The sequence below is a fragment of the Paramormyrops kingsleyae genome, chromosome 8 (assembly GCF_048594095.1).
Source record: "Paramormyrops kingsleyae isolate MSU_618 chromosome 8, PKINGS_0.4, whole genome shotgun sequence".
Lineage (NCBI taxonomy): Eukaryota > Metazoa > Chordata > Actinopteri > Osteoglossiformes > Mormyridae > Paramormyrops > Paramormyrops kingsleyae.
Genome location: NC_132804.1, coordinates 13,936,200 through 13,952,482, shown reverse-complemented (window position 1 = coordinate 13,952,482; position 16,283 = coordinate 13,936,200). Strand labels below are relative to the sequence as shown.

At 42.4% G+C, this 16,283-nt stretch overlaps 1 protein-coding gene across 3 annotated transcripts in view; it reads right to left on the bottom strand.

Annotated features, from left to right (window-relative positions):
• Positions 1-7,301, bottom strand: part of LOC111839863 (A-type voltage-gated potassium channel KCND3-like) — a 95,047-nt gene extending 87,746 nt beyond the window's left edge. The window contains exons 1-3 of one of the 3 annotated variants that reach the window (XM_023804152.2): positions 7,008-7,301; positions 6,848-6,890; positions 4,690-5,853 (exon numbers count right to left, since the gene is read on the bottom strand). In XM_023804152.2, the coding sequence (XP_023659920.1) occupies positions 4,690-5,792 (1,103 nt within the window). In that variant the 5' untranslated portion in view covers positions 5,793-5,853; positions 6,848-6,890; positions 7,008-7,301. Of the gene's footprint in view, positions 1-4,689; positions 5,854-6,847; positions 6,894-7,007 lie in introns of those variants that run through there. The other 2 variants (XM_023804151.2, XM_023804153.2) reach the window with 2 other exon arrangements.
• Positions 7,302-16,283: the final 8,982 nt, after the last annotated feature.

Sequence of the window (16,283 nt, the reverse complement as noted above, 5' to 3'; positions counted from 1 at the left end):
ACACGCGTGCCGCCAATTCATCAGGAGCGGAACAAAAAAAAAAAAACCCGCGTACAGTCACCTCCATCAATTCCGACGGGCGACGGGAGTGAAACGCAGCCCGGGGTCTGAGACACTCAGCCAGCCATGGTAATTACATCCACCGTCCAATGAGGCCGCCCCTGGCCCCTCCCATGACTTATCACCTACTTTGAATGAAATCGCAGAAGGAACTCCATCACCTGTGGCCTTGCGGCCCCATTTCTGAATACTCCTCCCAGAGCGCCGGACCATCCCACTCAATCCCACAGAGGTCCAGGTTCAACTGGTCATCGCAGATAATGTTAGCATCAATTGTATCAGCAGGTTGTATAGCACATAAATGACGAAGAAGCTGCTTTATGGACGTGCTGGCCATCTAACAGAGGCTCACCAGAACTTCCTGACCTGAAGGCTATTTCACAGCTTCACGCTGCTTGTTTAAATAACCAAACTGAGCCGCACATCCCAAGTGGATTTTTTCCCCCCATTGTACCGTTTTCCGTAAACATTCATTTTGTGCCTGCTGGCACTTTGCAGAGACGGTAATGAAAAAAGTCACAGAATAGGCACAATATTACCTTTGAATTCGGACTTGACCTCTGACTGTGTTTGTCTGACGTCATATTTAGCAGTGGTAATGTCACATGTAATCTGCTGTCTTACCCGCCGCCTAACATGCTGGCTGGCAAGACGAAATGTCACACCCTGTTCTGGAGTAAACGACAGGAATAGTTTTCCTAAATATGCCCGAGGATTTATGTTAAGAAGATGACAAATTAGCTCACTGCCTCTAGTGCGCCTCCGTCTAACAGTAATGGCAAAACGCACGGCGTCAGGATTGCAGCGTAATAATGAGTATGCGTTCCGAGTGTTACATTCATGAATGATTGATGACCGTAATGTTCCCGACTTGTAACACGCTGAGGGAAAAATACCTTTTAATTTCTACGGCGCAATCTTTTAATTTGGCATTAATTACCTTTGCATTCGTAATTAAAATAAATAATGTAAGAGATAATAATTAGTTTTAAAGTCATGAATCTAACTCTGTGCCCTCAGAGCCGGAGGACAAATTTCATGAAAGAACAACAGCGAAACACTCTGCTTTCTTTGAATGGCGAACAGTATGGAAGAGGGTGATTCTATCTGGGATGCTGGATGGCTTTCTAACTCAAACGTACAGTAGAGAAAGTCCATTGATTAACATGCAGAAACCTTGTTTTTTATGCCGCTGAATAATTAATGACTCGTGAACAGAGGGGCGTGTCCCCCACAAGCCCCTCCCTCTCTCTATGTTTCACACACCACCACTGATGACATAAAGAATAAAACCCAAAAGGACCCTGGTGGCAAAGCATTTCAACAAATCAAGTAATGACTAAAAGAATGTAAATATCCATCTGCATAAATTTATGTATGTAATTTAACTACAGGTCACTTCAGGTCAAAGCATCCAAAATGCAAATAAAGGGTGCACTCATTTTATTTGCATCAATAACATACTTGCAATAAGATGGAGCACTGTTATTACAGAAATTATATGCATACGATGGCTGAGGTTAGGGTTTTGAATTGGATAGAGGCACCCCATTACTGAGAGGAACCGTTTCTATGAATAAGATCCGTGTTGTGTCATTTCAGTGGCAGTATGCTGCAATTTCTTCTAATTTATGTAACGGCCAAAGTGCACATGTATGATGGGCGAAGGATGAAAAAGTCTATTTACTCTCTTCGGTATGAGCAAACTTCAATCGCAGTACCTGAAATGGGTTATACTTGGAGATTAAACAGTGATGTAATGTCTAAAAATGGCACAGGTGCCTTCAGGTAAGCTTTGGGTTTGAGTTAGTCTCCCGCTGAACAGCAGTGAGAGTCACCACTGCCTTCTTTCCTGTCTGGGCTCTCTGCGTTGCTCCGGCGCTGTTCCTCAGTACGGCTCTGCCTACTTGTTGAGGTTGAACTGTTTCAACAACAGATTACTCACAGTATTAGAGTCTCGCTGCTCTCCGCTGTCACACCACAGCGGGATGGATGGGAAGCAAAACTCAAAAACGCCTCGTGAGTTTCCTCCTGAATTGGCTGGGATTCTGACAATTCAGGAAGCTGTCCTTGCCTCCGATATCCATCGGCACAAGTCATTTCCAAACCGTAGGATTTCAGGAGGCGGAATCCCTACATGGCTCTTATCTCAACCCGCTAAACACTCACAGGATGGTCATGAGTGGCTGCTTGGCTTTGAGTCCTCGCTAGCTTGTAGGAAAAGGGGAAAAAGAAAGCTCTGTAAATGTCTAAAGGTCGCCGCGTGCCTCCTGCAGTTAAAGGTCAAACCGGCTTTGATGCTAAACCCTCTTTTTCAAAATTGAGCTGTAGGCTGAATTTCATTAAGGCATCCATCCCATTTTGCATCTGTCTTTCCTTTACATCCAACTCACAGGCAAGAGCAAAAATATCCCAAAATTCCTCCTTTGAAGGTCATCTCTATCTCATATATGAAGCCTTTCTGGTGAGCACTCTAGGCCCATTTCCAGTGTGGAAAATGGCTGATAATGCTTTTTTGTTTATGCAAACAATGTATGTCACCCAGCGATAAATTGCTTCCCCTAAGACACGCTCTCTGATCTTCGGCCAAAAAAGTACACAAGTCCCTCAAATATGATCCAGCCAAGTCCCTCAAATATGAATCACGGATTTATAGGGTAATACTTATGATCCCATAGTATGTCCAACAAAACCACAGCACCGAAATGCTTCAAACGAATACACCGGTTTGATTACCAGCCGAGCAGAATCCCTTAAGACGAGCACAGCATTTATTTGTAGACAGCAATCCTATTAAGAGCATTGTTCGACTGGCTTCATGCATTTCAGCGTGACAGAAGTTGCTGTCAGACCTCATAAACAATGCCAAGCAGACAAACAAGGGGTAATATAGACCCATGTTTGTATTTAACTTGAGCCAGGCAGGAAATAAAAACAAATCATTAGGACGTAGTGGCGTCCTTAGGGATGCCAAAGCATGGAACATTGATAAACTAACCAATGACTTCCCCATTAAGTCGGCTCTGGGTAATTTTTCGTTGGGTGGCCTTGCTTACGGCCACAGATCGGAAATAAGTCGGTAAATGATGCAAATGCAAAGTGGCAGAAAAAAAAGGCTTGTCCAGAGATCCTGGCACTTCTGCTCCAAGGCAAAGCAGGGGACAAAACTCTGAAAGCCTGTATGCTTGTTGGGGTCTTGGCCTTTCGCTCGAGGCAGCCAGGCTTTCGTAAAACAGTAATACATGCTAAGCGTCGGCTCTACCCTGTGTACCTTCATCCCTCCCCCAAGCTCATGGAGGGTCCACACTCACAATGGAAGGTGGTCCTGCTCCCTTGCTCCCGCCCCCCCCCACCCTCCAAGCTCCCAGAAGCCCCAGCTATCTCCCATGCCCTTATTAAGCCAGCCGCACTGAGGTAAACAGTGCTAAGTGTGTCATGAAAGTTTGCATTACTCAGCAGATGCAGCGGCGCGCACTATTACTCATGCTGACACCCACTTCTGCCTGGTAGTTTACTTGAGAAGGGAGGCCTCTGGTTTCATAACAGGACTTTTAGCTAGCCACTCCCACCCCCCCCAAAGCGCGATGGGAGAAAGGCAAAGGCACTGTGCATTCCCGAAGCATCGCTTGTTAACTCAGATCGGGGGGCTCACTGCCAGCATGCAAAGTCGCTAAAACACCATGCTAGTATGAAGAGCTCTCAGATAAATAAAGGACACACAACAAAGCTATGAAAATTTGTTGTATAACATGAGGGGGGGGGGGGGGTGGGGGGGGTCGTATCCCATTTCTGAGACAGTCGGGAAAAACAAAAGGTGCACCACTAACGAAAGACAGAGCTAAATTTCGGAAAATGACGATAGAATCAACAGGTGCCACGTCTTCAGACGAGGAAAAAAAATCCACCGCTGCCAAAGGTGACCTTTTGTTATTAAAGGAAAGACACAAGCCAGAAAACAAATGAAACCACCATCCATCTTAAAATAGACTTTCAGAACAGAGCACAATAGCCTGGGACATTTATCAGAATCTGAGAGTCGTGCCCATGACAGTAATTAACGTAGCTGCATACTAAACTTTGCTGTTAATTAACGTGCCTCTGCTTGTGAATTTACAGATCAATAAAACAATAAACAGTGATGCGGGGGCAGAACTCGCATTGCATCACAACAAAGCATATATAATTATGGTTTTACTGTATTTTTAATACTTTATATTGTTAAAAAAGCAATTATAAATGAAGCCAGCTTTGTAAAATATATCTTAATAATTGTATTCCAAAATTTCATTATTATCGATACACTGATGTGATCCTTTACTCAATGTTTCTTTTATGTCTGCAGTCCCGTTGTGTTCAGTATATTTGGAATTAAATCACAAACTATGAAGTGGACTAATCTGTGCAGAAAGGAGAATAATGAAGACCACAAATTAAGCCAGTTTTCACTGAGACTCTGGTTGGATTGGGAACAAGTCCTATGATCTCTGTATGAGTTTTTCGGTTATTCTGCGTCTCAGCAACTTACTTTTCCTCTAAAAGCCATACCCTTCTAGATCAAGGCAGTCAAAAATACACAAACCAGAGTGCAGAGAATGGAAAAATGGGCTGGGAGGGGGGGGACCCACTCACCCAAGGGTCGTCATGGTGACAATGGTGTACCAGAAGGAGGCAGGGATGCTGGTGAACTTGCTGGAGGTGGAGCCCTTCTCTGCGTAGAACATGACGGTAGCGAAGATGATGATGGCCATGGTGAGGGAGAAGAGCAGGAAGCCCAACTCCGAAGCACAGCTCTTCAGCGTGTAGCCCAGGATGCGCAGGCCCTGCGAGTGGCGGGAGAATTTGAAGATCCGAAAGACACGGAAGACCCTGAGCGTGACGAATGCGCCGCTCACGTCTTCGTTGTTGGTCATGATCAGGCCGATGTAGTAGGGCAGGATGGCCACCACGTCGATGATGCTCATCACGCTACGCATGAAACGATAGCGGCTGGGTGCAGCAAAAAGCCGCATCAGGTACTCCACGGTGAAGATCATGACGCAGGCCGTGTCCATGCAGAAGAAGGCCACCGTGTAGCGTTCGCCACAGGGCACGTCCTTCTGATTGGGAGTGGAACCACAGGGCACAGTCTCCACCACGTTGGTGATGACGGAGATGGCAATGAAGAAGCCCGTGACGTAGTAAAAGACCAAGGCCATAGTGCTGGTGTGGGGGTTCTCGAACGCCCGCCACATGGTCTCACGGAAGTTCATGTGGGGCAGCTTGCTGTCCTTGTTCTCCTCCTGGTCGTCCATGAGGCGCTCGGCATTCTCTCGTTTGCGGTCTTTGTACTCTTCATAGCAGCAGTCGCCAATGATCTCGGGGATGATGCCAAAGAAAGCAAGCTCCTCGTCATAAGCCGAGATGCACTCGTGTCGTGGGTAGTGAAGCTTGCCAGTCCGGTAGAAATTGAGGACGCTGCGGAACGCATCGGGGTCACGGTCGAAGAAGTACTCCTTAGTCTCTTCGTTGTAGAAGAACTCCTTCTCCGAGCTGCCGAGCAAGGTGTCCGGGTAGCGTTCCAAAGTTGTCCTCCAGGTCTGGAAGCGACGCCCACTGACATTCAGGACAATAAGCTCATCCTGACGTTTGCTCTGGTCCCTGGGTGCGATGGGCATGGGGCAGTTAGCCACAGGCATCCAGCCAATGGCAGCGGCCCGAGCGAAAGGGAGCCATGCTGCCACTCCAGCCGCCATGGTGGCTCAGGGATCAGGTCCACTCCTTTCAAAACCAGCTTGCCTTCAAATTAATAACCATCTAGGGATAGAGGTGGACATGTGGTAGAGTCAATATATTACTGCTAGCCATCTGGGTTACCTGTACTCTGCCTTATTGAAGATTCACCCCTTTAACGTCATTAAGCATCTCAGCAACAAGGTGGATTATACACTTAAAAGCCAGCCCTCTCCTTTTCATTTGGGTTATGGTTAACTGCAATGTCCTTTACGTGGTCTTGCTGTGGAGTAACAGAAGATATTGGCATAGCACTGAAACAGCACGGTGAGTTTTTACTGCTCACTATTAAAACGGTATCAGATGGTATTTTACAGTGCTGTGTCAGGGTGGGAGCAGACAATGTAAGTTAAGTTTATATCGTGGTATCACGACAGACATCAATATTAATAAACACGACAACGATAAACACATGCCCCTTTAACTGAGGTAGATTAGTTGCCCGTGATAACAACGCAATCGCATTTACGCATATTTTCAGGTACACCATAAAGCTCATTTTCAAAAGGAAGAAAAATGCGCCACTTTAAATGTGTCTAAAAGTTCATTTTAGCGCCCAGTTTTTTCATACCTGTAGAGTTAAATTAGCACCAGTACCGGTAATCCGCCTGTCATTTTTATCATCTATATCTCTAACAGATCATATCTGGGGAAAAAAAATGCCACACGCGTTGGATGATTAAACTTTGCTCAGTATTTCACAGTATATTCGCTGCACTAGTGTTTCATCGTTTTTATTTATGCGCAATACACATGACAGTCAAACACTTAAGTCAATTAAACTTTTTATGCTGGATTATTAACAAAAATCAAAGTGCTATAGGACAAATCATGCACGCCTTTTAACCTATCGCCGCTTCACGAGGATATATTCCCTAAACTTAAAATCACGTTTATTAAACCTTTACTTTCAAATATTATTTGAACGACTGATCAGAATCTCATCACATTGTATACGAAAAAGCAAAATATTCATGCATTTTCATATATAAAACTGGCAGAAAAATGAAACACTTGCCGTTTATTCGAAGGCAATCGCACCGACCTACCTTCCACATCAGCTGGTAAAACAAGAAAAGAAAAGACAAGTGAAAGAGAAAACAAGTAGCGAGCGCTAAAAAGCGGTATCCACAAGCGATCAGGAGCGGCTGTCAGATATGCAGTCCTCTGATACATACATGCGATGCTCTTTGCCTTCCCTCGCAGTACAGCCTGATCCCGTCGGCTCCATGCAGTAGTAAATGGTACCCAGAAAGGCTGAGTTGGTGATGACACCTTGCTGGATGCTGATATGATGGACAGGAGTGAGTAGCTCAGCCTCTCTCGCATCGCTCTCTCTCTCTCTCTCTCTCTCTCTCTCTCTCATGCACTCTCTCCTTATCGTTCAGCCCCTCACTGGCGCAGATACGCGGTCTTCCTTTTTTAAAAATGTTTTTATTCCTCTGCAGACAGTGAAGCAGGTGCGCGTTGCTTTTCACAATTAGGAAATGTCTGTTCACTTCTAACGCACTGGGCAATATATCGCGGTGGGACTTCCTCTTAAATGTGGTTGGTTTGCTCATGAAGATAAATTAGAGGTTTGAAATAGCACCGAACAGCGTATTTTCTATTTCCAAACTTCAATGTCTTGCTTAGATGGACATTGCGTATACTGTTTATCAGGTCACGTTTCACAACTTAAGTTTAACAAAAAATTAACTGAAGAGATGGTTTATGTGACTTTGCCGATCGAGACTGAAACCGGTTACATTCAGCCAGGTAATTTAGCCTGCTTGATAAATATCCTGCTACGCAACTAATTCTAAATGAGTGTTTTATATTTTGAGTGTTATATTTTTCACTCACAGTCTGTAAATAAATGCACTTTCGATTTTATTTTATATAAAAGCGATACGCATGGACGTATAACAGGCTTTTCCACATCTTTGTTACAGAACAGGTGGTGTAGGCTACGGATCTACACTGGATGCCCGAAAAGTGTGTCCGTGTGAAAAAAACTAAATCGAAACACCAGGAAACCATATAAACATGCTGCCTTCATTTACATTCCCTATAACAGCAAAGCCTAATCTCCATTTTGTGCTGAACAGCAGTGTTATAAGGGTAAAAGTATGGTTACGCGTACTTTAAATTTGTGTAGATCTGGAGAAAAGGCAACTTTGTACGTAAGGTTAAGATGCTGCGTTCCTGCCTAGCTCGTAAACTCCTGGCCTTATAAATTAACGCGAGTAGGAATTGCTAGCTGTGAGCTTGCTAACCGGATTCTGCTCCTTTAGGGGGCGATGCTCAGGGACGCACACTGTACACTCAGTCCTCAATGGTATTTCATAAGCAAGACTTCTATTTAAGGCTTCTTGGCGGTTTTCATGCCCGAGTACTTAAACAGATCAGTACAAGACTGAACGAAATGAGTGGACGTTCAGATTTTAAGGAGATGTATATTTTATGAGTAAAACACACGGTAAAAGCAGCAAACCTGGTTATGAGTAACAACAATCAACACATTCGTTTTTATATAAAATGAATAATGTGAAATAATGTGAAACAAATATGAAGTCAAATATAATTCTTCTCACTATGCATGAGAATGAATGTTTGCTTATAGATGAGTCATGCTAAAAAGCATGTTTGTATTTGTCAGAATAACAAACAGAAAATCATTAAATTATGAATTTTCAAATGACTGGTCCATTCAATTAGATCTTGTCATTTATATATGAAATGATTGAATATTGGTTTATTTCTTATTTGTTTTTCATGAACCTGACATTCCTTTGTCATGTCTGTCACCCACTTGTGATTGCCCTGATGCATTTGTGGCTCTGCGTTTTAGGATTGTCAGCATAACACTCCTTGCTGTCAACCTTGTCTATGGGACCCAAGATTTGGAGAACTTAGCTCTAGATCTAAGTGAAAGTTTAGTACGTCTGGGATGTCCCTGAAAAAAGCTGCTTTGTGACCTATTAACCACCAAAAGAGACAAACTTGTAGTTACCTCGTGAGCCAACGTACTGTACTTTAGAGTACAATTACACTTCCTCAGGGTACTTTGCATTTTTTTTTGCGAATGTTTTGTGGCTTGTTGCTTTGAGTGAAAATGTAACCAAATTAGAGAATTGCACCACAGTTGATTATGTTATTAGAAACGGTCCAATGCATTGTTTGTGGTTCTATGCTAATTACACCAATCCAGCCAAAAGTTGCACCTTGTAATGGCAATGAGATATTGTGGTTTCTATTAAATGCCTTCACTGGTGCTGTGCACTTTGGGGATGAGTAGGTGAGTAAGACAGTTGTTAGACTACAGCTGCATTCCGGCCCTTTGGCTTTGGGTAGGAATCCTGTCAGCTCTCCCCGCTTCAGGCTTATTCTGTAATTGTTTGTTGTATGTCAGCGGCCCCAGCAGGGGTGCATCTTTGAGAAGTGGGAACCGGGTTTCTGACCAGAAGGTTTAATTTGGAGGAACTGCTGAGTACCCCAGAGCAAGGTGCCTAACCTGAAATTTCTTCACTGCATCCAGTTTGTAAATAGGCTACATGGTAAGAAAGATGGCAAACAACATTATCAGCTTCAGATAGAAGTATGCTAATTACTGAATTAATAAATTATTTTTTTTTGTTGCATGTCATTCATGTCCTCCATTTCAACTTCATCAGATTAAAATTTCCTTTTTTTTTTTACAGACATGCAGGGACTCCAGATATTTCTTCATCTTCCGAATCAGCTTAGAATAACATTTCCCTATAAATTTAGATCTAGGATTAGTCTCTGTTAAGCCTGCAGGTTCTAAGTATCCCTGGTGGCCAATAAAAAGCTTACCCAGGAACGTGACATGACTGTATGCTCTGCCTCCCACTCGAGGTGTCATATTTGCTGCCTTTAAAAGATGTGAGAAAGCCCAATCATTTTTAGTTGCTAGTAGCAATACAATTCTCTAGTCTGTGAAATGGCTTTAATGGCCTCTAGAGGCAATAGCTCCGATCTTACAATGTAAAGCTATAATTAAGGATAGGGTAAAACCCTTGAAGACTATTGTGATGTCTTTTCCCATAAGCTTATTCCAATTTATATAATCTCAATAAAGCACTAAATAGCAGAACCAATGAATATATCAGATACTTCGTTATTCATTTTGAATAATCACTTTTTCAGTCAGGGTCACAGTGATCTAGAGTTAGCCCTGGGAAAAAGAGACAGCACAGCATATATGCCGGATAGGATGACAGTTCTTTGAGGGGCACGCTATCTTACACACACACACACACACACACACACACACACACACACACACTCACACAAAGCGATATTTAAGGATAAATGACACGTTTTTGAATTGTGGGAGGAAAATGGGCAAGTACATAGAGCTAGGGACATCATTAAGCACACAACCCTGCAGAAAACTGCACAAACATGTACCCACTGTGCCAATAATGATATTTATTCCTGATTTTTTTTGTACTGGGTTTCAGTTAATGTAAATTTTATCAGTTAGACTGATTGTGACCTGACAGAATTAGGAGAACCATGGAGTATCACACTGAACTGGCACAGAAATTACTCTGCTGGGTCTATGGTACAGTTTTCCGAAAATGCTCTAGATTTTGTATTAATTATTACCCGTTTCCATGATTATAAACAATGTTACACTGAAAAATTTTTCTCAGCCCCGGAAAAGCATTGTATGAATCCACACACGTGATTCAAAGTCACAATCTTTTATTACACAGGTACTTGTGGAAAAAAAATAAGAAAAAGAATGTGTAAACTGCAACATGTAACTGAATTCTCTGTTTATATATATGGTATCATAAAAACACAGCAATGGTTCTTTATCTGGATAAGTATTTCAACTTAGTGACATTGTGTGTGAAGATGAATATCAATTAATATGTGGATGACTACAGAAACAGAAAATGGCTCAAGTGACAAGGATAATGTTAGCATTCTTCCAACTACATAGATTATGCTGAGATTCATGATATTTAAGGCTGGTGATTTAAATGATACACTGAATAAAATACATCTCTTAAGGGGACCTATTTATAATATACATGACAAGATAGCCATTACAAGCAAAAAAAATCTACCTTTCCAGCTCACACTGGCAATGTAAATTAGCTTGGCTTCATATAGTCGCTGGCTCTATCATTTGTATGTTTTTATAATTGAGCCATCAAGGACATCAAGCGGTCATAAAACCTTTGGATTACTGTTGAGGGCAATTTGATTGGTGATTTTTTTTTTTGCCACAAAGTTCAGTGTTCCCCTTGACAGCTTACTTGCCAGTGATGAGACATTTTTCAGGGAGTGACATCGCTTAAAAACCCCAAACAGAAGACAGCGGTTTGACACCAGAAAGCACTACTGCGGGCCAGCTGATATGTCCGACTGCCATGAATTCACTGGAGATTTCCCAGCCTATTGCTTTAATGCCAAGAGAGGTAGGGCATCCATTTCTTGCCAAAACGATTCCCATCTCCCTCAATCAGGCACGGCAGCAAAGCACACAGGGTGCTTGGGACATGTGATTCTAGTTTTTGCTTCACTTCCAGCCTATAACGACTCAGCTCTCTGACCGTTAGTGCTAGAATAAGCTAGCTAACGATTGGACGAGGCAGGATGGGAGGACATGACCTTGGTGGGTGTGTGAATGTCCTAGTGCTATTGAACAGCTGCAGATCTAGTCACTTTGGGCAGGGGGAATGCAGCTGAGGCATGTATTAGGCATGGGGCTACCAAGTGTAGATGGTTTTAATCAGGTGATTTGGCCTTTAATACCTTTTAGTGTAAGGATGGGGTGGGTCATTGTTCGTTTTTGACCCAGCAGGAATGTAAAACCCAGCCTTGAAAATTTTCACATTCACCTTTCTTTATAATGACGAGAACGGACATCCGTTATTTTATTCAACTACGATACAGAATAAACACAATATACATGAAATATGCCTTTTCAGGGATCTGGGGAGGTGTAACTGCTGACAGAATCTGGGGAGGTCTCATGGGGAACGCACCATCGGTGGCTGGGGAGTTTTATGGGAAAGCACATATAACCAGAGCCTCGCCTTGAATCCGCAATAACTCACTGCTAGAACATAGCATTTGGATTAATCATATTATGAATACTAAATATTCTACATACCGGACAGAGTGTAAAAGGAAAATTAATTGCCTGGATACTGCATTTACGTGTTATCCAATTAACCACAAACATGTACACTGTATGATTATCATTTAATAATGGATTACAGAAAAATATGGTCTTACTGTAGTTACTGCTCACAAATTCCAGCATCCATCATTGATCCAAATGTCATGTTTCATACTCTCGGTGAGACTTTGGGACCTTTCAAGACATGGGTAGGAGAAGAACAAGGCTTGTGTTAGTTTTTGTTACTTGGAATGTTACTGAACAATTGCAGCACTGGTAGCAAAAGCCAAGGAACATTGCATATATTGTTAATTGCACATGGTAAATGCGCAAGGAAATGTGCTATTTTTTTCTTTTTCCCCACATACATAATATCCATTTTCAGATAAGTGCAAGAGTATTTTTCCCCATCACAGATGACAGAATTGCCAGCTGGATACATAAATAAAATCTCTGCAGTTCTTTTAAAAACTGAGCTCTTTTAAAGGGCCTGTTAACGGAATGTGGGTGTTTCAAGTTGTGCTCATTTTGTATTCTTCGACAGCGCTTTTATGCAACTGTTCAGACATGTGTGCTTTGTGTCAGGTTCAAATTCAGATTCAAATCACGTTTCTTACCCCCTTAGACAGAGATTTGTTTATGCACAATGTGCATTTTGAGGTCCGGTGCAGAAAAAGCAATGACTGCAACATCAGTAAATAGAAAGACCCAGAAAAACAATTTCATATTCATTCACACCTCACAGTCAGTGAGGTGCATGTACACATGAAGCTATCCAGATACTCCCACACACCTATTCATACGCATACATGAACTTCACTCCCATTCAGCATCCTGTACAGGAAAAGAACTGGCAGATGGAAGGAAAAAATATTCCCTTTTTTGCTAAATAACTTGCATGCAGATGGAGCTTTGAATTTCCACCCTGGCAGCAATGTATGAGGTGAGAAGATAAGTCATTAGGAATTTCCTCTGATTTTCCTGTGCCTGTTTGGTCGTGCAGAGTGAGTGACTGTCTGGCACCCATTTCAGCACCAAAACATTTTTTCAGTGTTAACATCTAAAAATAAAAACAGATTTTCCACATGATATCACTTTAATCTTTTTTCTCATACCATTTAATTATTTTTTTTTTCATTTGTTCCATGAATGTCACAATGGTTAAACACTCGTTTTCTAAAACAGCAGTTGTACCAAATGACATCCTATAAGAATTTACTCTAATTTAAGGCACAGATAAACAAAAAAAATCTGCCCTTCATTTATAATTTTCTTTAGCTTACAAATCCAGTTTGTCTCATATTGCCAATTAGTAGATTGTCAGGGGTTAAATGTCCATGTTAACTGTGCAATTCAAATCTAAAATCTGCAGCCCAGGGTCTGTAACAAATTGGTTTTATGTCCTGCTGCACATTAATACGGCACATTATTTGTTACATGCTTGGTGATCTTTGCATATCATTGGCTTCATTCTGGGTCACCTCAACTGCCTCAACTGCCGAACTTAAGTTGTTGCTTCACCTCATCTGTAGTTCCGGCTGAAAAACATGCACCACAAAAGAAGCAGGGAAACCTGTATCTGCTGTAGAACTAAAAATTTGGGTTTCTATTACATCTCATTCAATGAAGAACTCTTCATAAGTGCTAATAGGGTTATATGCATGATCCGCACTAAGGATGTGCCGGGCCGAGTGACGTGTGTCGTAATGCAGCACCCCCTTCAGACTGTGGAAATTAAACACAACCGGTTGGAAAATTAGCTACTTTCTCTTAATTCCTTTTCCAATCAGGACCCATACTCTGCATGGCTGACTTCTAAAGATGCCAGTGTTTATCAAAATGAACAAGATTGGCGGAGTGGCCTTCTCATTTGTCACGCTTCTTGTGTTCTTAATGAACTCTGATGTCTTGCTTCATTTTGTGACTGAGGGGGAAGAAAAAGGAATTTTACGCAAGGTGTATAATGAGCTTAGCTTACCTTCATTTCAACAGGCCACATTTCAATAGGTTCAAGTCACAACATGAAAAAATGGTCATTTGAAGGGGGTCATGAAATGGGCAAGTGGTCTTTTGTAAGGCTACTGCTGGGTGACCTTCTGATTGTCTCCGTATAACAGCTCTAGAGAATGAGTCACATTGATACAGAAGCATGCTGTTTGCTCTGTTTTGGGGAGCGACCCTGCTTGGGCTGTGGAAAGACTGCGTAGCCTTCTCTAATGTCAGATAGCTGAAATATATTCATTTGTACGCATGCTACATCCCAGGATTTTTTATCAGAATTTATTCTGAAAGCTGCCCCAGCAATCAGAAATTGTTCACATTCAAAAATACGTTATTGAAGGCTACGGCGGCAGGTCCTCTCATGGGACTTAATCCCACAACCACTGTGTAACAGGTTTTTATTCCTTAGCCACAACATTCTCAATATTTAGGTACATTTTCTTTCAAATTTGTTTACAACTCAGTACAGGGATACATCTCTGCAAATAGAACAATGCTGTATTAGCAGGAAAAAAAATAGTTTTCACAGCAATATTTAAAACAACTCATGTCCCACTTTCTTTGGGCCATTTCATTTTAATCAATCAATCAATCGAGCAATCAATCAATCACTCAATCAATCACTCAATCAATTTGTTTCTATATAGCACCTTGCACAACAGAGTCACCCCTGTTTACATGGGTTTGTGATACATTATAACATCATTAGGGGAGAATACAGTGAAGCAATATGATCTCTCAAGATGCATCTGGTAACTGAATGACACAGAGGGCCAAAAGAAGCAACAAGAAACAATGGATGCTAACATTTTTACTTAAAATAAAGGCTCAAGCCATGGCCAAGAGTGAATATTGACATTTTCCTTTCCCTGTGGTTTTGTTAGCCTGGACTGTGTTTTGTGCAGCGCCCACCAAAACCTGTCAGTGTTACTTCGTCTCTTTCTGTTCACCATGCCTGGGATGCCTTCCCTGCCTTTTCTTTTGTATCCTTTCCGGCCTTCTGCTCTTAATCAGATGAATGCTAATAGCTGTGTCCAATCCGGACAGCTCCCAGTGCAGCTCAGGAGCCCAGGACCAAACCTCCCTCTCCTTATTTCTTCTTTTCTGCCGCAACTGTTCTTGACGCCTGTTCCCATTTATGTCTCCTGCTGCTTTCTTCCAGGAGTGTGAGATAAGAGGCAAACAAGCGATGAGGGAAACAGGGCAGATGTTGACTTATCAAACATATGCCATGCAGATTTGGCCAGCAGGTAGGGCAGTGGCTAAGGACATGGACTGGCTCAGGTTACAGGAGCGCAGCTGTATCACCCATGGACAAAAGGTGAAGTGAATCAGTGAATTATTTAGGCATACATACTAGGGTTGGGCGATGTCGACCAATTTGGCATCGTACGATGTCTAATGTGAAACATCGCGATGGACGATGGCATCGTCGTCGTAGGCGGCGGGTTGGGGGGAGGGATGGTTGTTGTTAAATAATTAATTCATGACAAATTAATTAATTGTAGCCTACCGTTTCCACTACCTGACCCGCATGGTCTTTGTTTTACCCATAACCAAACCATAAATAAATAAAGATAAGTTACACACAAATTACCACCTGTCAATCACTTTTTCTGCGGGACTCTGGCATGAATAGGCACAGTGATCTGTGTCGTTATAATGGCGTCGACAAACTTGGTTGGAAAAAAAGGTGCAAATTCACCTATCTGGCAATACTTTGGCTTTAGACCGAATGAAAGAGGACAGCCACGAGATACGTCTGAAGTGGTGTGTAGGATTTGCGGTCAAGTTATCCGCGCAAAAGATGCGCAGACGACAAATTTACATGACCATTTGCGTGTTCACCATCCCGCGGAATACAACACATTGCCAGTGTCATCACGCACAACTGAACCTCGCAGGAACCAACCAACAGTATCTGAGGTTTTCGATAAATTAATAACTACAAGCGTGAAAGCGAAAGATGAAAGCAGTGTACTGACGCTGTGACGCTAGCAAAAGAAATGGTTTCTTTTAATACGGTAGAGAAGAGCGCATTTAAGGCTATATAGTGTGATTAAGTGTGTGTTTTTCGCGAGCTGGTTGCTGCTGCGGCGGGGGCGGGGCGGAGGATCGCGATGCCGGCTCAGCATCGTGATGTCTATCGGCCATCGGTGATGGACGATGGCATCGCCTATCGACCCAACCCTAATACATACATGGAATTGGCTACGGAAGTAAGGATAACACTGACATTACATTTAACTCATTTATCGGACACTTTTATCCCAAGCGGCTTATAGTTGAGGGAAAGAATACAATT